This window comes from Zootoca vivipara, chromosome 2 (genome assembly GCF_963506605.1).
Source record: "Zootoca vivipara chromosome 2, rZooViv1.1, whole genome shotgun sequence".
Classification (NCBI taxonomy): Eukaryota; Metazoa; Chordata; class Lepidosauria; order Squamata; family Lacertidae; genus Zootoca; species Zootoca vivipara.
The window spans coordinates 121,465,374-121,487,267 of record NC_083277.1 but is presented as its reverse complement, the minus strand read 5'-3'; the positions used below and the strand labels follow the sequence as shown (position 1 = coordinate 121,487,267).

At 44.5% G+C, this 21,894-nt stretch overlaps 1 protein-coding gene across 9 annotated transcripts in view; it reads right to left on the bottom strand.

Annotated features, from left to right (window-relative positions):
* Positions 1-1,704: 1,704 nt before the first annotated feature.
* R3HDM2 (R3H domain containing 2) overlaps positions 1,705-21,894 on the bottom strand; it is a 132,426-nt gene continuing 112,236 nt past the window's right edge. For 5 of the 9 annotated variants that reach the window (XM_060272172.1, XM_035102224.2, XM_060272171.1 and 2 more), the window contains 10 exons: positions 16,156-16,398; positions 14,480-14,606; positions 13,105-13,340; positions 11,505-11,662; positions 9,462-9,562; positions 7,999-8,168; positions 7,737-7,884; positions 7,012-7,112; positions 6,240-6,324; positions 1,705-2,502 (listed from right to left, as the gene is read on the bottom strand). In XM_060272172.1, coding sequence (XP_060128155.1) covers positions 2,162-2,502; positions 6,240-6,324; positions 7,012-7,112; positions 7,737-7,884; positions 7,999-8,168; positions 9,462-9,562; positions 11,505-11,662; positions 13,105-13,340; positions 14,480-14,606; positions 16,156-16,398 — 1,710 coding nt within the window. In that variant the 3' untranslated portion in view covers positions 1,705-2,161. The remainder of the gene's footprint in view (positions 2,503-6,239; positions 6,325-7,011; positions 7,113-7,736; positions 7,885-7,998; positions 8,169-9,461; positions 9,563-11,504; positions 11,663-13,104; positions 13,341-14,479; positions 14,607-16,155; positions 16,399-21,894) is intronic. The other 4 variants (XM_060272169.1, XM_035102284.2, XM_035102277.2 and 1 more) reach the window with 1 other exon arrangement.

Sequence of the window (21,894 nt, the reverse complement as noted above, 5' to 3'; positions counted from 1 at the left end):
CCCCAAAACCTGATGTGAAATGGTTAAGCCAAGGAATATTGCACTGGGAATTGGCATCTTGCAAAGAGAATCACAAATAGAAATAATGGTGTGAATAGAGCCAGCATGTCTCTGGTTACAAGGGCGGGTGGGGATTCAATTCACCTGGCCAACTAAGTCAAAATAATCTCTGCCAGGAAGAAGGATGGATCTGTCCCAGGTCTCTCTGTGTTACATTTTCACATGGATGAAAATTATGATTCTAACATCCCAGACATCATGTCTCTTGCTTATGTATTTTGTCTAGTTTTAATTTCTAAACTTAAAAGATGTGGAAGATGAATGTTGCCTCGATGTTACAGTCTCCAAATCTGGAAACTCTTACCTCTAAATCCTAGATGTATGGTAGCTGCTATGGTGAGCTGCAGACATTCAAAGGTACTCTGGTTTAGCATTCCATCACATGTTCCTGGGCTGAACCTGAACACTGAGAAAATACACTGGGGTCCAAGCTAAGCCTTGATCTCCTTAACCAAAGTTTCCCCCTGCCTGATTCCTATTGCAGCACATAAATAGCAACTTACTTTTCAACTTCTCTTTTGCTAGCTGCAGAAGAAGGAATCTTTCGAGGCTGTTTTCCCGTTTGCAAAAAACCCCCAATATTTTGGACTTTAACCCTGCTAAGAGTCTTGAAATGTCTTTTTTTCTTAAACCCATGTAATTCAAAGATCATACTAGTGGTTGAGGGTGGAACTAGTTGTTACACTCAATGAAAGGTTGCTACCAAAATCACCCCAGCCTTGTGTTGAGCTCTCCCTGTAAAGTTTAGCCATCCTTAGCCAAGATTTTCCTCCATCCCTATTAGGCAGGCAAAAGCATAAGTTGTATAGATGTCATGGTGGAGTGCTTCTTCAGCAGCAGACTCATGTGCAGTGAACACCTAGCTCCCTTCTCCAAATGGGTGGCATTATTGTTATTTAAAAGGACTGTAGAAAGTTGTCTTCTTTTAGCAGTATTGTTTGCTAAAAATTGGAAGCAAGCCTAAGCATACAGTCAATTCATATTTGGCCAATAAAACATCTACAACCTAGAAAATGTAATGGAACAGTCATATGTGCTTTGAATACACCTGAAGCTAAGCGTGATTTGGAAGCTTGAGATAATGAAGGAAAGGTGAGAATCTCTTTCGGTAAATGTTGGATGCATTCGGATGTTAACCTTAAATCAGAGATGAAGTACTAAGTGGAAAAGCATTGGGCTCAAACACTCTCACTTCCCTCTCTCCCTCCAGTGAGGGAGAACACTGGAAGCACCCGTTTCCATTTTCAGCTAACTGCAATTTGTCACTGTACCACACTGGGACTTCATACATTATTACACTTTTCTTACCTGATGTGTCTTTGTCACAGATGTCATTTTGTACATTTTTTTAAAATGAAAAATAAAAGAGCAGTATCCAGGACCAAAGGGATGACCTTCACACAGCATTTCACCTGGTTCTTGCATAGGGATAAAACTCGGGTGCTTTACTACCCTGCTAATTCAGGTACCCAAGTGTCAAATTCCAGCATAATACCCCAGCCATCTGTCCCTTCCTAGATAATTTTCCAACAGCTCTCCACCAACCTCAGGTCCAAGCAATATGCCCGGGTTAACTCTGGTGAAAGACAATGTTGTCAAGCCATGAGGCCATCCAAAAGAGAAAGAGAGGCAGGGAGGAAGCAGCAGCTTTAAAGTGACAGACGATTTTTTTATATTTAAAAACCAAATAATAATATTATTAATAATAAACCCAGATTAAATAAAATGTACAGTGAACATACCCAGCCAACATCTGTATGTGCAATTAAATACGGCTCCGTACCGCGGCACAACGCTGAACGAAAACAATATACACATGTTCTGGAGAGGGGTTGAAGGGTGGGGCATGTTCTTTCACGCAAAAATAAAATAAAAAATAAAAATAAAAAACAGAAACCCCCAAAACAAAGCAAAAAATCAATGTCTCTCTCTTCATTCTGTCCATATAAATATCTCCAGAAAGATTCCCCCCTCCCCCACCAAAAATAAAAAGGGGAGGAGGTGCATGTGGGAATAAAAGGAGGAGGAGGGTGGGGGAGGGCAGAAGAGGGCAGCCAAGGAGGCCAGTCCAGTGTGCTTGTTGCCCCCTCCCTGCCTGCCCCTATTGGGAGCTGGCACGCTCCAGCACACGCAGGTCATAGTTCTTTTTGGCCATACGCAACTTGAAGCAGCTAAGTGAGTTGTTGAGACGCAGGGAGGCATTCTGCGCTGCCAAAGGGCTGGGGAAGACGGCCACAATGGTGTATAAGGCAGCAAGGTCAGAATGCCTGCCATTCTCCGTAGTTCCATGGTTGTTGTCGCCTCCTCCTCCTGGACGCCCCTGAGTCTCTTTGAGCCACTGGATTTTGGCACCAGTCATGGCGAGTTGAGTGAAGAGCTTGTCGGCCTCTGTACGTGTGATGCCCTCAGGTAGATCAGTCACTTCCAGTACGCGGCCCAACACTGTTGGGGTGGCCATGAGGGAGCAAGGAATAAGAAAGAGAAAGAAACACTTTCAGTACCCTTGGCAGCAACAAAATTGTGGGCAGAAAAGTGAGCGACAGGACCTAGAAGTCTTGGGTCCGGCTGTCATTTTGGCCAGGTCTTATGGGTTGGAGTGACAGCTGATTTTGTCAGCCATACAAAACTGGGGTTGGACCCTAATCCAAATTTTGTATGGGCTCTTGAAGTACACATTTTTCTGTTGAAATGAAACAGTAATAAAACCTGTTGCTGACTCCTCTAGAATAATAATAATAATAATAATAATAATAATAATAATAATAATAATAATTTATTATTTATACCCCGCCCATGTGGCTGGGTTTCCCCAGCCACTCTGGCCGGCTTCCAGCAGAATATTAAAATACAATGATCCATCAAATATTAAAAGCTTCCCTAAATGATGAACAAATGTGCATGAGGCAATTGAACAGTTTGCTCCACTTGTCAAGCAGGGGGGCCAACTTGAATAGAATACTGGAGGAGGGGGTTATGCCCCACATAACCGATCACAAGATTCAGCAACATACTCCATTTATACCACACACATTCACGACATGCCTGAGGTGTAGTCAAACTGCACTTACCAGATGTATTGCAACCACAGCAAAAGAAAAAAGAAAGCTGGCAATGATTTCTACAGGTGGCAATACTGTAAGCCAGCATTAAAAATCATCTGTACAAAACAGTTTGGTGCCAATGTTTCTGGCATTTAAGTAGGTTGTTGCTGATGTATCTGATATCTCCATGCATACTCCACGATTCCTACATACCAAAGTATGTTAATACAACAGAGCTGTTCAAAGCCCAGCCTTAGCTGATATAATAAGTAGACCCAATTCACACTATCCTAAAGTGCACCAGGCCATTCTCAGCATTTTTGAGAGTGGATCTGGAGGGGTGCAGTGGGTGACTGAAGTTCAAATTGCTGCTCAGCAATTAAGCTCAGTTCTTGAATCTAGGGAAGTCACTACCTTTCAGTCAACCTCTCAACTATTATTGAAATAGTAATAGTTTCAAATCAGTGGTACCTAAAGTCCCAAGGAGAACCTTAGGATCCTTTCTACACTGCAAACCTGGCTTTTATCACTTTAGTTGTGGGGTCAACCTCCAAAGAATCCTGGGAACGTCCGCTTAGTGAGGTGCTAGGAATTATCCACAGCTGCTGTGAGCTCAGGGAGGCATCCTCTCCAGCACACCAAGGTGCTGGTGTTCTGAATGGCAGGTAAGCAAGCCAGATTGGAAGTGACATTGTGATAACAGAGCACTGAGGATGCAGAATCCTGATCCTGTTCAAACATAGCCTACACCAACTGGCACCCTGAAGCAGCCACTTTGCTGAAGCAGTAATAGGCTTTTCTGTCCTTAGTTCTGGGGGTTCCTGGTCCATAAAAAAAAAAACAGGCCACAATCACAATCAATTGTTGGTGCTTTGAGTCTTTGACAGACTACACTGTCAGTTTCCACAGAACCATATAAAAGCCAGCGCACATGCTTTTCTGCATGCTCATCCCCTCATATACTCTTAACACACCTCAGACCCACCGGTCTCCTTTCTGCCCCAGTCCATTTCGTATCACTAACTAGTTCCATCATTTTCCTAAGCAATTTTTAATTCAGCCCTTTCTCCTCCTGTCACAGCTCCTACACAAATTCCATACTACATCTCCAAACTCAGGTAAAAAGGCTGGTAGCAATCAGGGCCTTGTGGTCCACCTTTTCCCTTTCAACAATCCTGGTAGGGATGTAATCAAAACTTTGAAGACCCATGACTGTTTACAGACTAATTGCCAATCAGGCAATGAAAATATCTGCCTCTTCCCCCATGGGCTACCCCACATGGTCTGGGAAACATTGCTCTAAGCAGAAAAGAATTTTCCCCTCCAGTCAGTGCCAAGTTTGCTGCCAGTCATTTTCACAGAGTCCTGTGCTTGAGGAACTGGGCACTAGAGCCAGTGGTTGTGTCTTGGCAGCAGCTCCAAATCTGCACCCCAAATAAATAACTGCATGACAGTTCTAGTTTCCAGTTAGCAGCAGCAGTGCTGGGTCTTGGCAGGCAGGATTCTTTGCTAATATTAAACAGGCAGAGCAGCAAATATAGCAGACCCACCCCAGGCTATTTTCCACTGGGGGGTGGGGGGTGCAGGTGGAGAAGTTTACTGCTCTAAAGAGACTCTTAAAGGAACAGCAGGACATCACCGTGTAGTTTGTTTACAGGGGGGCATTTTCAACACTCCTCCTCATTTACTGGCAAGTGGGTTTTACTTGCCAGCTTAGCTCACCCTGTCCAAATCTAATTAGCAAGCTTTAGCTAAGCTCATATTACCTTTACCTCTCCTTCAAATCAGAACCAGTGAGGGTGGTGAAGATCCTGTGGAGGCAGTTGGTGGATGGATGGTGGCTAACAGATTGAGATCCACCCTGACAAGAGAGAAGTATTGTCCTTTGGGGACAGGGGGCAGGTGGGTGTGGGGGCCTCCCTGGTCCTGAACAGGGTAACCCTGCCCCTGAAAAACCAGGTGCACAGCCTGGGAGTCATTTTGGACTCACAGCTGTCCATGGAGGCACAGGTCAATTCTGTGTCCAGGGTAGCTGTCTACCAGCTCCATCTGGTACGCAGGGTGAGGCCCTACTTGCCTGTGGACTGTCTCGTAAGAGTAGTGCATGCTCTGGTTATCTCCCGCTTGGGCTACTGCAATGCGCTCTATGTGGGGCTACCTCTTTAAGAATTGAACAGCACCTTAAATATATAAACTGATTCCCTTCCTTTAAAGATCTGAGATTTTCTCAATAAATATTAAAGTTGGCTTCCGTGTAAAGAGTTTGATGTTCAGGGCCAAGCAACTACAGGCATATGTTAAACTAGTCCCTAGAAAGTATTTAGGCTGCAATCCTGTACATACTTTTACCTAGGACTAGGTCCCATTTACTTAAATGGGCTTCCTTCTGAGTAGGCATGTAGGAAGTTGTGCAATTAGCAGCAAGTGGGGGCTGGCCCTGCCTCATGCTCCCAGGCTGTATGCTCAACTGGGGGCATGGCGGGCAGAGGGGACAGGTTTGCTTTGGAGTGGAGCCTTTTTTATCAGAGCTGTGACCTTCAGCCACACACCCTCCCCCTTGATTGATTATTTTTGGAGTGTGGAGTCCATGCGGTTGCCCTTGTTCAGACACCATGGGAATTTCTAGGAGAGTGTGAAGTAGCCACATTTATGGATGGCACTCAGCATGTTCGTCTGTTGAATCCTTCTAGGCTGCTGCAAAGAGCTCCAAAAGGCCCTCTCCAGCTCCCAGCTAGGCAAATGTTTGTTTTTTGTAGGAGTGAGACATGGCAAGACATGAGTCATAGAATCATAGAGTTGGAAGAGACCACAAGGGCCATCCAGTCCAACCCCCCCTGCCAAGCAGGAAAACACCGTCTTTCTTTCAAATGGAGAAGACTCTCGGTTATTACGGTCTGCTAGAACCCTGTCCCTTTAACCAACTAGAGACTAGTAGTTGTGAACACCCTGCTAGGAGGAAATAATAAATGCTTGAGTTTCCCCATATTCCTTGGCTGGATGTGGGCTGGGCAGATGGGTAATTGCCATTCAACTGCTTCTCCCAATTTAGCATTTGCTCCATTACTCTGGCACTGAGCATCAAGACAAATCTAGAGATCCTGCTGATGAGGCCAGTGGAGCATGAATTTTGTCACTTGCCTACATCACTTGTTCCAAGGTCCGTAGATGCAGACTTGAGAGCCTGTTTCTTGCTTCGATTGCCATGCTTCATCCCTGTTTGTCCCTGTGATAGAAGAACAATAGAACTGATAGCATGGGACACTTTCACGCTTGATCATGTGCCACCCTTGGTATTTCAATCTGGCCATTTCTCTGAAAGATCCCAGTTTGAACTTCAGTTTTCTCATCACAGCAAATAACTTTTAGTTCAGGTTCCATAACAAGAAGTTATACTGCATATTCATACAATGCACTTCAGCATGTAAAGCCATTCATATGTCTTATCTTGGCCATCCTTGAAATTCTGTACATTGGGCCTATTATTCCCACATGGCCAAGACCACCTAGGCATTTATGTGATGAGACCTAAGACTTCTATCTCCTAGCGCACCTACTATCACATCCACACCGTGGTTCTCACAGGACTGACTGATCAAGATCAGGTCCAGGGTTAGCATCTTATGATTCTACACAGGCTTTGTCTGGAGATGGAGCTAAACAAAATTCTAAAGATGAGAACCTGCTTGGTTATTCCATTTGCAATCCTAAATAGGGAAGGAGGTGGAGATTTTTACAACAGGAATGGGGGCTGTGTATATGGCTTAAGGGGCTCTGAAAGCAGCTCTCCTAATGCAGCAACACACATACAGGACTACAAATAGCAGAAAGACCCCATACACACCCCTGCCTTCCTTCTACATTCCCAACTTTACAATTACCCACCAATGACTCAACCCATGTCCATTCTTACCTGGTGTGCTGAATAGCTGGGCTGGTTGTGCAACAGAGGTGGGGGGCAGATGGAGAGATTGTATTGCAGTGGTTGACCCAGCAAGGAATAGCGGCCATCACCTGGGAAGAAACAAGGTTGAAGAGAGGAGTTGCGCCTAACATTCAAGAAGAAGCATCTTGAGCAATCATTTGTTTTCTTTGCTGGTGGAGGATCCTCACTTCCCCACACATACAGGAACAGAGGGTTGAATCGTTTCTAGCAACAGCATGACAAAAACATTCCAAAAGCTGTAAATTGCCAGTGTTCCTGGCTTGGTAATAGAGGTGGAAGGCTTCCCTCTGGACAAAGATTTGACATGGAAGCATGTAAATTGCATCCAACTCAAGTCTGCATAGATTGTAAGGTTGTGGTGGTTATTCTGCAGCATGGACTTTAATAAGGAACTGCTCATTTTATAGCTCCTTAGGTGTCTCCTGTGAAGGTTGCTGTTTATGCCCTGCAGTAAAGCAGGCAGAAATTGGAAATGCAAAGGAACTGTAACTACCCACAAAGCATCTTGGTGGCCATTATGACACAAACAAGAAGTTCCTTCCTTTTTGAGTCGTGAAAGTTAGGCTTCAAGCACACACTGCTTATATTTATTGATGCAAAGGTTGCTGCAGCTTAATCATAGAGTTTTTCTCTATTGTAACTAAAATTCTTTAAGTTATTTAGCTACAAGAACTCCCCAGAGTTGTCCTTACCTTGTGCTGGGCCCACAGGCCGGGGGAACTGTGTAAGGACTGGGAGGGGGCTGAGTCCGGTGCAAACGCTGTTGAGACTAGTGACAGGTGAAGGTGTAGGTGACTGTGTGGGGGATGTGATGGGACTGTTCAGCTGGGTGCTGTTGGCCTGGAGTAAAGAAAAAAAAATAGAAAGCAAGGTTATAAGGTGGGGTGGGTGCCATCAACTGCATTCAACCTAACCACTCCCCCCTCTTCCATCAGATCCATCCCCATCCTCTACCTGAGCACTGGTGTCTGGGTTGTAAATGTCTCCAGGCTTCTGCCCTCGCTGGTCCAAACTGTAGTACTTGCAGTGGTTCCATTGCACCATTGAAGGGTTCTGGGGAGGCTGAGGGCCATTGGGCACATTGAGCTGCATAACCACAACACCAGGTCCTGCTGGAGACACCCCTAAAGAGGAAGCCAGGAGTGGGGAAATCATCGTCATATGCATAAGAACACTATGTGAAATCTCAATCCTGCTTTCCTTCCCTTTCTACCCTCCCACACCAATAGGAGCTCTGTGAGGCTCATAGTTACTACTACGGCAATTACTGTGTCATCAGCGTAATTCTGGCTCTTTACAGAATAAGATAAGCAAAGGCAGGTTGCCTGCCCCAAAGAGCTTACAATCTAAGTGGAGAAGAGAGGGGTGAAATTGAGCAAGTGCAGCGCAGCAGGCTTAAACTTTGATACAGAATCTTCCAATTTACAACCGAAGGAGGAACAAATTTGCTCTGAATTATAAGAACAAACCTTGGCTACAGCCCATAGTTAGAGAGAGCTTAACAACAAGTCTGGGTTCAGACAACACACTAAATCAAACCCTGGCTTAGTTCATTGATTGGGGGGGGGGGGAGAGAGACACGGGAGGAGCAAAAAAGTGGCTGAGAGCCGCTCTCCAGGAGTCAACACAGACCCAGTAAGCCATAGTTGGGCTTACCATAATGTGCAAACACATCAGGGAAAATTTGCTCTGGTGTTGGAAAGCTGGAACACAGCTCAGTAGAAAATGTGTGAGCTTTTGCTCCAGTGATGTCATTAGCAATAGTTAATAAGAGCCTGCAGCAGCCATAAAGACAACTCGTCTCCCTTTACAGAAGAGGCAAATGACACATCTCAGGATATAGTATGGAGAAACAAAGCCATAAAAAAAGATGTCCATTATACCTGGGCCAACTCAACAGATTCTAAGGTCACCGTGGTTGCTCCAAGTGGGAAAGAATTCCTTGATATGAAAGGCATGTGGGCATTGGTGACCCTCCCAACTCCAGTTTTTGCAAATGCAGCCCCTTCCCCCCAGGCTCCACTAGGCTGACTGATCAATTTCCAGACCAAGATTAAAACTTTATAATCCTACTAGTGCCTGAACTGGAAGCAGGGCTCAATGGAATTCCTATGTCTGGTTATTCTGTCTGCAATCCTAAAGAGGAAAGGAGCTGGAGAACACAGCATCTTTTAGCAGGGGAGGATGTGTGCATGGCTGGAAGGGTTCTGAACAAACACTGGAAGTTTGAAATCAAGTGTACTCTTGATCTCATGATGCTCGAGTCCAGTCTTTTTAACCGTCTTTAACCAGATCACTGAGATCTGGTGATGGTTGGTGAACTCATAGCATTCTGGTTTCAGTGTTTTCTGCAACTTTGTACATACTGTGTGTGTGTCACATTCTACCAGGCTAAGTAATAAAGTAAACCGCTGTACCTGAATACTGCTGCTGCATCTGTGGTGGGCTGCAGGGCGAAGGAGATTGCGGCATCTGATACTGCTCTGCCCCAGGAGGCTGCAGGAAACCAACCGAAGGGCTGGGAAGGAAATACGGAGAGCTGATGAGGTAGCAGAAGCAACAGGATGGAGACAGCAGCTGTGCTTCCCTTGAGAGACAACCACTCCCAAGCCCAACTGCACGGAGTAATTTCCCTCATCATTCATCAGTTTAATGCTAATTACTGTGATTCCTGCTCCGATCATCTTTCAATTAAGAGGAATGCTTATTCAGTGCTTCAAGGGGTAGGGATGCCACACACATTCTCATCCTCTTTCTCTCTCTCATACACAAGGAAGCTTTCCCACTCCCCACTCCCCTTCTCTAGCTAGTTGTTTCTCCATCTTGAATCAAAGAATCAGACTTGGAAGGGACCCTGAGGACCATGTAGCCCAACCCCTGGGTCTACTCCAACCCCAAAGGGATGCAGGTGGGGCTGTGGTCTAAACCACTGAGCCTCTTGGGCTTGCTTTCGTGCAGGAAAGCACTACCTGCACTAGCGTCAGTAACCTCCACCATTTGCCAAGACTGCCTCTGTAACCTCCACAGCAGGGGAGATGGAGCAGAGTTGCATAGAAACCAGCTGGGCTTGCAAAAGAGGGACAGAGGACTCGGCTTTGCTAGCCTGGAGAAGCAGAGCACTCTGTCCCCAATCTGCCAGGCCAACTGGCTTCCACACTCTCCATGTAGGAAGTGGCTTTATTCCACCTCTGGTTGGCATGGAAGCCAAATCAGGTTGATCAAAGCAGAGTGCTCTTTCCCTGCTTCACTGGTTCCATCGTTCATCTTCATGGAATTCCTGGTCACCAATGGCAACCAGGAGTGTGATTAAATAGTAGATTGATTTTTGTCCTCTCTGAGAGGTATACTTATATAAAATTAGAAAGAGGCAGCCAGAGAGGGCTGTAGACCATACATGAAAAGGGTATTGGCTCTTACAACTTCCTTCAATCACCATCTAACTTTGTGCAAGTAGGCAAATCTTTCCTTAAGAATGAGTGTCAGCTTGAGAGATCATCACATATTGTTCTTTCAGCAGGGACAAAAATGCCAGTAACTCCTGTTTCGCGTTTCCATTTCCTAGGGCAGAAACTGGGAAAGCCAAACTGTGGCTTCTAATAGCAATTCATGGCTTTGAGATGGTGATGAGGAAGCCAGTTATGGATCTGGAGAGCAAGCAACCCTGTGGATCTCTTGGAAGACGTTCTTTCACACTGGATACCCAACTTTGCAGACTGCTTTTGTTGATGCACATTTTTATTGTGCTTTTATTGTTGCTTTGTACTGCATTTTAAACTACTGTGATTATTATAATCTTAACAGAATGGTGATATACACATCCACACCCACACACCCCAGACCTATTCTAGTTCCCTTTTATCTATTTTCTTAAATTTCTATGCCTACCAACTTTGCCAATGAACCCTCAAGGCAGCATAAAATAAAAAGCAAGCCATATAAACTAGTCAGCTCCTTAATTTTGGTTAAACAAATCCATAAAAACGATTTCTGCAAATACAATGTCAAAACCAGACTCAAGAAACATACAAAGGGCAGAATGCAATGTAGTGCTAAGAGGATGTCCCATCAGTGCAAGCATTTCTGCTATCCTGACAAAATGGTGTCGCCTTTTCTCCCCATGTGCACTGCTCTGGGGATTCTCCTAACCCTCCATAATAGATTGGGGGGGGTGCTGGGGGGCATGGGAAAAAAGAGATGGGTAAGTCCCACTGCACTGGCAGGAGTCCTTGCTCTGGCTTCCACTAGCAGAACGGGTTAGTTGCATGCAGTCCAAGGAACTCAAATAATTCCTCCTTCCTTCCACCAAAAGCCTGATTTTGGTTCTGAAAACTCACCAAGGAAGGAACCCTACAGACCTATTGAAAAGGGGAGTTCCAAAGAGAACCTATGAAGGCTCTGCTCCTAGTAGTCACACCTGCCAAAGAAGGGACACTATACAGGGCTTTGGCTCAAGTTCTTACCTGGTGCCATTCTGCTGGGCTGGCGGGATAACACTGTAATAAACTGGCATCCCCCCAGCTTGTAGTCCTCCTTGTACAGACTGATTTGCTGGCATCAGCACAGGCTGCTGAAAGGGCTGTTGGACCACGCCCTGAGACTCATTAGCCACTGGTACCTGCTGGCAGAGGGCAGAGGGAGAGTAAAGGGAGAGAACCTATTAAATAGGGGGAAAGACAACAACATAGTTTAAGGGAAATAAAAAAATTCCTTCAGTAGCACCTTAAAGACCAACTAAGTTTATATTTTGGTATGAGCTTTCGTGTGCATGCACACTTCTTCAGATAGTTTAAGGGGGCACTGAATGCAGAAAACAAAGGTGGAGGAACAGTGGGACACCTCCTCCCTCACCACATCTGACATAGCAGAATGCATATGACCTTCAAGATCTGGCCTTTAAATGAAAAGTAAGTGCCTAGGTCTCCTGCTCTTTGCTTCCAACACTTCGTGAACTCCAGGGCTTTGCTTTGCTTTGCTTTCACTTCACTTCTATTTCATTTCATTTAATTTATTTTATTTTACCAGGCCTTATCTTAGTCCAGGACAAAAGCCTGAATACAAGGTCCCCATGGTTGTAACTGAAAAATGAAAACTAAACATGTACCTGTGACTTCTTGTCCTTATTGCATAGTAAGATGCAAATGAATTCCAGAAATTGTTATATCTTGCCAATGTACATCTAACACAGAAATGGCAGCAAAAAGTCGATATAATTTGAACTGCTAGAACACACTCACTAGATAGCTACTCACTTTAAAACAGGCTGTTGTGATAAAACACTTTTGTACTGCATGGAACACATGATCAAAAAAGGCAGGAGTGGTGAACCTGTGGCCATCCAGATTTCAACTGTCTCAATTAGGTTGTCACAATTTACTTTCAACATCAGCAGCAACCTGTGGTTGCAATCTGCCATTTTTGGATCTGTAAAACAGTTCCTATCTGTTTCTAGGTTGCCGTTGACCTGTTATGATTAACACAGGTTGTTGCCAAAACAGCCATCCTGCATCAAGTTTGCTATCTCCCCCTATTTAATGTGCAGCAAAACATGTCCATCCCCTGATGTCATTAATTTATACATTTCTTCATTCCATCTCACATTTTGGGCCTACACTGGCAGCAGATGCACAACACAGAGATGCCGGATGAACCCAGAAACATAGCAAGCTGCCTTATGCTAAGTCTGACCATCTATCCATCTAGCTCAACAATGTTGACATTGACTGGCTGCAACTCTCTGGGCTTTCGACAGTGGGCATTTGTAGCCCTTCCAGGAGATACTGGGGATTGAACCTGGGACCTATTGTAGGCAAAACCATGGCTCTACAATAAAAGAGGAAATGCAAAAACTAGAGATGCTGCTGCTGTTTTAGTGCAATGACCAGTCCTTCCCTAAGTCACATACCTTGTGAGTTGTACCTATGCCTTTGAAGAGTATGGGACAGCTTTCCAAACTATCATAGGGATCCAAAGATTGCATGAATTCACTTCTGACTTACCAAATTGCCACTTCCAAGGTCCCTCACCCTCACCATATTTCTTCTTTCTTTTATTGCCACTCACTTGATAAGAAGGCAGTGAAGTGTACTGGGTCATCAGGCCTTGCATCTGACTTCCCAGATTTCCTCGCTGGTTGCTAAGGAGGCTCTGGCTCTGAGACTGCTGCACACCCATCATGCTTTGCATCTGGCCACCCATGTTGCTGCGCTGGTTGCTGAGGAGGCTCTGGCCCTGTGATTGTTGCATTCCTATCATACCTTGGTATGTCTGCTGCTGGCTGGACATGATTGGCTGTAAACCTGCATCGGAGCAAGAGGCTAAAGGTTAATACTTTATACCAGTGGGATCTGCCCGTCTCCTCCATGGTCACTAAAACATGCTCAATCCTCATTGGCCTGTTTTTTGTTTTTTAAGGAGGGGAGCTGTCCCCTCAGTATCCCCCTAAATATTTTTCCTACTTCTTCAAACATGGCAATTACCTCCTCCTTTGCATCTCAGTGGTCTCACTTTGGTTAAACAGCCATCATATTCAAGCACTTTAGGTAGCCAACAGTATATATGACTGGTGTCCCAGGAGGACCCCTTTATTACCCTTCGTATGCATCTCTTGTGTATGCGCACACATGCAGGTGGCGCTGTGGTCTAAACCACCGAGCCTCTTGAGCTTGCCAATTGGAAGGTCCACAGTTCAAATCCGCAAGATGGGGTGAACTCCCATTGCTCTATCCCAGTTTCTGCCAACCTAGCAATTTGAAAGCATATCAGTGCAAGTAGATAAATAGGTACTGCTGTGGCGGTAAGGTAAACGGTGTTTCCATGTGCTCTGGCAATTGTCATGGTCCTCCGTGTGCCAGTAGCAGTAGACCTGGAAATCTGTCTGCGGACAAACCCCATAGTCACGGTTGACTGGACTTAACCATTGAGGGGTCATTTACTTTTACACCATCATCATCATCATCATCATGCTACCCTTCATTCGAAGATTACAGATGTATGTCATTCACATCTTCCTTGTAGACCAGAGATTCAAATCTCAGAAATCTTTAAATGAACGCTTCCTGACAATCAACTCAAGCGTTACTTGATTAATTCACCAAAACTATTGGTTAACATTTACAGCCCTTCTGTGCACATATTTTTCAGATCAATTATCAGACCTAAACAATCAAATGTATGTAAAATTGAAGGACAGTAATAGCCTCAACTACCTATAACCCAAGAGGACATACATAACCTGTTCAGGCCTTACAGCTAATTACATCCACTCTTGCAAAGATTTTTAATATGCAATGACCTAATCTCTATAAATAGGCTAACTCCCCCTTGGCTCCAAGAAAGGGCAAGCTGGCTTGGATCTCCTTCACAGCACTAGAGCACCAATCTCCCCCCCCCCGCCCCACTTGTTCCTTCTTGGATGCTGCACGTGCTGCCCCCTTACCAGGTTGCTGCGACTGCTGAGGCAGCTGTTGGCTGCGCTGGGGGCTGTAGGCCACCGGGTGAGAGAGAGGTCGGTATTGCTGGCTAGAGTTTGGGTACTGCCCGGGTGGGTAGTAAGAAACCTGAATCTGTCAGGAGGGGGGGGGAAAGCAGTCAGTAAATAAGACAAAGGACATAACTGTAGCAGAGCTCTGAGCTTCTGAGTGACAAGCCGCTCAAGAGGATGCCAGTTGTAGCAAAAGGTTAGCCTCAAGGAGACATCAGCAGGAGGCACATTGTCACAAGCACGTGAAGTTCAGACAGACACACGATTAGCCACAAGGAACCAAGGATCCTTGGAGAACCCTCAAAAGAGAATGCATACAAGCATTTGCAAAATGACAGCCTCTTGCTACACCCCTCAAAACAACAACAAACAACAACAACAACAAACCAACCCTCTCACACTTTCTGGGCTTTTCTAACTCAACTGAATACACAGATAGGGAAAAGAAAAACATGGCTTTGACCAACAGAACAAGCAGTCTCTGGAAATTCAATTATTTCATAGTTAGGCAGCATCCAACTTCCATCTTTCATAGTTGGGTAACACCTGTGCAGATTTGTAGGTGGAGATGGAGTGGAGTGAGTAGGTTCTGCAAGAGCACCAAAGGCAATATTTGCAAACGAGGCTGAAAAATCTGCCCAATATTCTGCCCGTTTGCATTTCTTACGGCAGAAAGTATTGATCTGATGTTTTCTATTCTAATCCTATTTTCCTATTCTGATCTTTCCTATTCTAATTAATTCAAGAGGGTTCTGGAAACTTCTCTGTGTGAAAGAAACAAGTAGAAGGCTCATGATATTTGGGTTATTCCTTCAGAGAAGCTGAGCACAGCTGACTTAAACTGGTTCTGTTATCTCTTCTGTCAAGGTCATGCTGACTATAATAATAGGCCAGAAGGAGCCTGGGCTTCACTTTCTCTTTCTACCGTATCTCTCTTCCTTCTGGAGTGGTGTTCTGTAGGTAGTGTTAAGGTTTAACCTTATTATAACTTATTGTAAGTTTAAGTTAAGTCTGCTGCAACTGGACATCTTATGGACAGTGCCAATGGACAGTATTGGATTTGTGACCATTTTGCTCATTTGCCTTCAGTAGCAATAAAGCTCTGCTGGATGAAATATAATTGCCTCTGGTCTATTTTTTGGGAATCCTGCAACGAATTTAAGTTTTTACTCTGCCAAAAATACACTGGAGTTCTGCTCTGGATCACTACTGAGTAGAATTCCATGACATATACCCCCCAAATAGGGTTGCCAGACTCAATAGAGGACAGGACTTCTGTGCCTTTAATTGCCCTGCTCTCTTTTGAGTCTGGAAACCTTAAAGAGAAACCAGCAGACCCTTTGCTTGGAAATTAAACAAAGGGTCTGCTGGTTTCTCTTTAAGGTTTCCAGACTCAAAAGAGCAGGTCAATTAAAGGCACAGAAGTCCTGTCCTCTATTGAGTCTGGCAACCCTACCCCCAAAGCCTAAGATAGCTAACTAGACCCAATGCTTAAATACCCTTAATGCTCTGCCCAGCTCAGGTCTACTTGAAATTGTTTTCTGTACCCCTTTTAGCAACTTCTCATCATCATCATCATCATTTTATGTTCACTAAGAATCTCTTTCATACATGCACACACTGTCGCTTACTTGCTGCGGTGGCTGCATATAGCTCTGGGGCTGCAGAACCTGCTGGGCTGGGGCTGTGTGTCCCGAGGCAGAGTAGGTGGAGGCTGTGATTGGCTGCCCAGGAGAAGCCATGATGAATCCCGTCTGCTGAGGATGTTGAGACATGATTTGCGGCTGGAACATGGATGAGGACGGATCTGGTGCTTCTGTGGAACCCTGGCGGCTGAGGCTGATCTGCCCAAAGTGGTTGCTGAGCTCATCAGCCTGTAGCCAGAGGACAAGAGAAGGAAGCACTGAGTAACTGTGATCTCAAGTTGTTCACATCAGCAGGTACATGGGTCAACAACAGCCCTCCCTCTCCTGAATGAAAAAAGGATCAAGCAATCAGCACAGTGCCCAGGGAAAGTGTTCTTAAACAGTGTGAATATCAAAACAACAATGAAAGTGGCCATTGGACTTGAAGGCAGACATGCCAAAGAAACAGCACCTGGAGAATTTGGCAGAAACTGGAGAAGGGTGGGGGAAGAGATTACCCAATGATCCTTCATACCACTTTAGTGCCTCAATGCTTTGTCCCTTCACGTTATAGGCCAATGCAAGTGACATAACATTCTGGATAGCTCACTCTACATAGACAAGTCCCCTTCTCTTTTACTTCGCACACTTGGATACAATCAAGAACTGCAACCTAATGTCTTGTGTAAAATAAACAGGCCAAATTTTGCCTATTTCCTATATCAGTGGGAATGGAGACGGGGGCTAAGGCAGGGCTGGATTAACCAAAGATGCCAACAAGTAATTTCCATATACTACGGTTGCCATTGTCTGGGTTTTCCTGGACACATCCTCTTTTTCAACGTTATAATCTCCATCCAGGTGGATTTTTTTAAAAAATTGTAAAATGCCCAGGTTTTTTTGTTTGCCTCAAAGGAACCCTAGGGACCTCCAGACGTAGCAATAATCATCCTCATCCTTATTTTCTAAAAAAATTTAAAAAATCCTCCCCCCCTTTTTGGTTTGTTTAGTCATTTTTCTTTTCTTCCTTTTCTGTGGGGGAGGGAAGAAAATCTCTTTCTTCTTTTAACTATATCTCCTCTTCTATTTCTACTCTACTTTCACTGACACTGATACCCCCCCCCCCAATTTTCATTTTTAACTTTCATTTTCATTTTTTATCAACATTATTAAACATTTCAACACACCTTTTATCTTTTACTGCACACAAACACAAGTACTACTACTATTTTCCTTCCTCCTCCCCCCTTCCCCTCCTGGCCCACCTACAAATGGGTCCTGGTAAATGTGTCCTCTTTTTTGCTCTTTGAAATATGGCAAGCCTACTAATATCTCACTTCTGTGTATGAGACCATGGATTCCTTTGAGTGTGCTGCCACAGGTGATGTGTCCCCACTTATTCTACCATGATGCAGGAACCAACTGCCAATGGCAATTTCCACCTCAAACACATGTAGGCTTGCACCATGGTGGTATAAATGCAATGGATGTGCAATTTCTTCCATGTTATTGGAATGGAAAGCATTATGTGAAACAAAAATACTATTATGCAATAAACCCTAAACAAGTTGTAGTATGGTGCCTCTGTTAAGATCATCCTCTAGAACAGGCATGTCAAACCTGCGGCCCTCCAGATGTTTTGGACTACAATTCCCATCTTCCCCAACCACTGGTCCTGCTAGCTAGGGATCATGGGAGTTGTAGGCCAAAACATCTGGAGGGCCGCATGTTTGACATGCCTGCTCTAGAACATGGGCAGCCAACGTGGTGCCCTCCAGATGTTGCTTGAATGCAACATCCACAATCCCTGACCACTGGGCCATGTAGACTGGACCTGATGGGGTGTTGCAAACTAATGCCATCTGGGGGGGCTAGAATATCTCCACTGCTGGACACAGCATGACTCTTCCACTCCACAAACAAAATAATCATATTGACCATCTTGTGACAGAACAACTAGGTTCTCTATCTTGCCACAGTTGGCTCATGACACTTTGCCACAGTAAAATACAGATGACATCCCCCTTGCTGCCCATGCCCATCCATTAGCTAACAGGGTATTTAGGTGGCATGGTCTGTCCCAGCTTCTGCTAACCTAGCAGTTCGAAAGCATACCAGTTCAAGTAGATAAATAGGTACCGCTGTGGCAGGAAGGTAAATGGTTTCCATGTGCTCTGACACTTGTCACGGTCCTCCGTGTGCCAGGAGCAGTTTATTCATGCTGGCCACATAATGCTGAAAGCTGTCTGTGGACAAATGCCAGCTCCCTTGGCCTGAAAAGCAAGATGAGCACTGCACCCCATAGTTGCCTTTGATTGGACTTAACTGTCCAGGGGCCCTTTACCTTTTTAAACTTTCAAATAGCTAACATAGTCTGTTTCTCTCAGTTTTAAGGCCTGTGTTTTAACATGGGGATTATGGTAAATTTAAGTTTCCTTGCATATTTATTTTGATTTTGATTTCAGGGTTTGTTTTTTATTTCTATATGAATTGTGGTGGGAGGGGAAAATTTCCTTAAATAAGAGACATGGGGAGATGATCAATGGTCTTCAGTGTCTGTATACTAATGCACAGAGCATAGGAAATAAACAAGATGAACTTGAGCTCTTGGTACAACAAACTAAATATGGCATAATAGGCATCACTGAAACCTGGTGGGATGAGTCTCATGATTGGACTGTAGTAATAGAGGGATACAATCTCTTTCAGAGAAATAGACCAAACAGGAAAGGAGGAGGAGGAGTGGTGTTATATGTCAGGGATGTGTATACCTGTGAAGAGATCCAGGATTTAAAACTTCAAAGCCATATTGAGAGTATCTGGGTCAAAATTAAGGGAGAGGAAAATAACAGTGATCTCATTGTGGGAATTTACTATAGATCCCGAAGCCAAACTGAAGACACAGATGAAGACTTCCTGGAACAGATGACCAAGCATTCGAAAGGAAGTGAGATAATAGTAATGGGGGATTTCAACTATCCTGATATTTGTTGGATGTCAAAGTCAGCCAAGAGCATAAGGTCGAACAGATTCCTCACTGGCTTTGCAGACAACTTCATTGTCCAGAAAGTGGGAGAAGCAGCAAGAGGATCAGCCATTTTAGATCTGATCCTAACCAATAGTGATGACCTAGTTAGTTGGGGTAGAAGTGGCAGGATCATTAGGTGGGAGTGACCATGCTCTTCTGGAGTTTATTATACAGCAGAAAGGAGCAACCAAGCATACTAAGACTCAAATTCTAGACTTTAAGAAAGCCGACTTCAGAAAACTTAGGGAAACACTGGGTGAAATCCCATGGACAGAAATACTAAAAGGGAAGGGAGTTCATGATGGTTGGGGGTTTGTTAAAAGGGAGATATTAAAAGCACAACTTCAGGCAATACCAATGAGACAGAAACATGGAAGGTGCCTAAAGAAGCCAGGGTGGCTATCTAAAGAACTTTTAACTGAGTTAAGATTTAAAAGGGATATGTACAAAAAATGAAAAAAGGGGAAAACCACCAGAGAGGAATTCAAACAAAAATCCAGCATGTGTAGAGACAAAGTCAGAAAAGCTAAAGCACAGAATGAACTCAGGCTTGCGAGAGAGGTTAAAATCAACAAAAAGGGCTTTTATGGGTATGTCCGTAGCAAAAGGAAAAACAAAGAAACAGTGGGGTCACATAGAGGAGAAGATGGTGAAATGCGAACAGGGGACAGAGAAAGGGCAGAATTCATCAATGCCTTCTTTGCCTCAGTCTTCTCCAAAAAAGAAAACAATGCCCGACCTGAAGAATAGGGAGCAGATGATTCAGCAGGGGAAACAGTAGTACAAGAATACTTGGCTAGTTTAGATGTATTCAAGTCTCCAGGGCCAGATGAAAAAGGGGAAAAGAGAGGACTCAAACAATTACCGCCCAGTCAGCCTGACATTAATACCAGGAAAGATTCTAGAGCAGATCATTAAGCAAACGGTCTGAGCACCTAGAAAGAAACGCTGTGATCACTAAAAGTCAGCATGGGTTTCTGAAAAATAAGTCATGTCAAACTAATCTGATCTCATTTTTTGACAGAATTACAAGCCTGATAGATGAAGGGAACGCTGTGGATGTAACCTATCTTGATTTCAGCAAGGCCTTTCACAAGGTGCCCCACGATATTCTTGTAAAGAAGCTGGTAAAATGTGGGCTAGACAATGCTACCATTCAGTGGATTTGTAACTGGCTTACTGACCGAACCCAAAGGGTGTTCATCAATGGCTCCTCTTCATCCTGGAGAGTAGGAGACTAGTGGGGTGCCAGAGGGTTCTATCTTGGGCCCAGTCTTATTCAACATCTTTATCAATGACTTGGATGATGGGCTTGAGGGCATCCTGAGCAAGTTTGCAGATGACACCAAATTGGGAGGGGTGGCTAATACCCCAGAGGACAGGATCACACTTCAAAATGACCTTAACAGATTAGACAACTGGGCCAAAGCAAACAAGATGAATTTGAACAGGGAGAAATGTAAAGTACTACACTTGGGCAAAAAAAAGAAAGAAAGGCACAAATACAGGATGGGTGACACCTGGCTTGAGAGCAGTACATGTGAAAAGGATCTAGGAGTCTTGGTAGACCACAAACTTGACATGAGTCAACAGTGTGATGCAGCAGCTAAAAAAGCCAATACAATTCTGGGCTGCATCAATAGGAGTATAGCATCTAGATCAAGGGAAGTAATAGTACCACTGTATTCTGCTCTGGTCAGACCTCACCTGGAGTACTGTGTCCAGTTCTGGGCACCACAGTTCAAGAAGGATACTGACAAGCTGGAACGTGTCCAGAGGAGGGCAACCAAAATGGTCAAAGGTCTGGAAACGATGCCTTATGAGGAATGGCTTAGGGAGCTGGGCATGTTTAGCCTGGAGAAGAGAAGGTTAAGGGGTGATATGATAGCCATGTTCAAATATATAAAAGGATGTCATATGGAGGAGGGAGAAACGTTGTTTCCTGCTGCTCCAGAGAAGTGGACACGGAGCAATGGATTCAAGCTACAAGAAAGAAGATTCCACTTAAACATTAGGAAGAACTTCCTGACAGTAAGAGCTGTTTGACAGTGGAATTTGCTGCCAAGGAGTGTGGTGGAGTCTCCTTCTTTGGAGGTCTTTAAGCGGAGGCTTGACAGCCATCTGTCATGAATGCTTTGATGGTGTTTCCTGCTTGGCAGGGGGTTGGACTGGATGGCCCTTGTGGTCTCTTCCAACTCTATGATCTTTCATGTGAGCTGCCCAGAAAAATCTGGGTTATGGGGCAGCAGACAAATGTTAATTTAAAAACTCACTGGAAAATTCTCCTATGCAAATTGGATTGAAATGCTCTTCTGCAGCTCTTGTTCATTTCAACATGCTCAACATGCCCGTGTACTGTGAAAAGATCTCCTTCCTGCTGTCCTCAATGGTACCTGAAGTCTGCCTGCCTCTCATAGGAAACTGACTGAACTATGGCAGAGGTGCATAGAACATCAACCAACCAACAAACCCTTCATTATGTACTTTAAATGCTGAATATTTAAATGGTTAACTCAAGATCAAGAGGCAGAACTGCTGGAGCATCAGTTCCCCAAAAGTCAGTCCAAATCATCAGTGTGCTGTGGGAAAGAAATAGGAGGAAACAAGGTACACCATAGAAAGACAACTCAAGCATCACACAATCTTCTCTTCCTCCACCTCAACTACCACTCTACTAATTGCAGGCTAATCTGGAAATCTTGCCAAACTCATTTCCC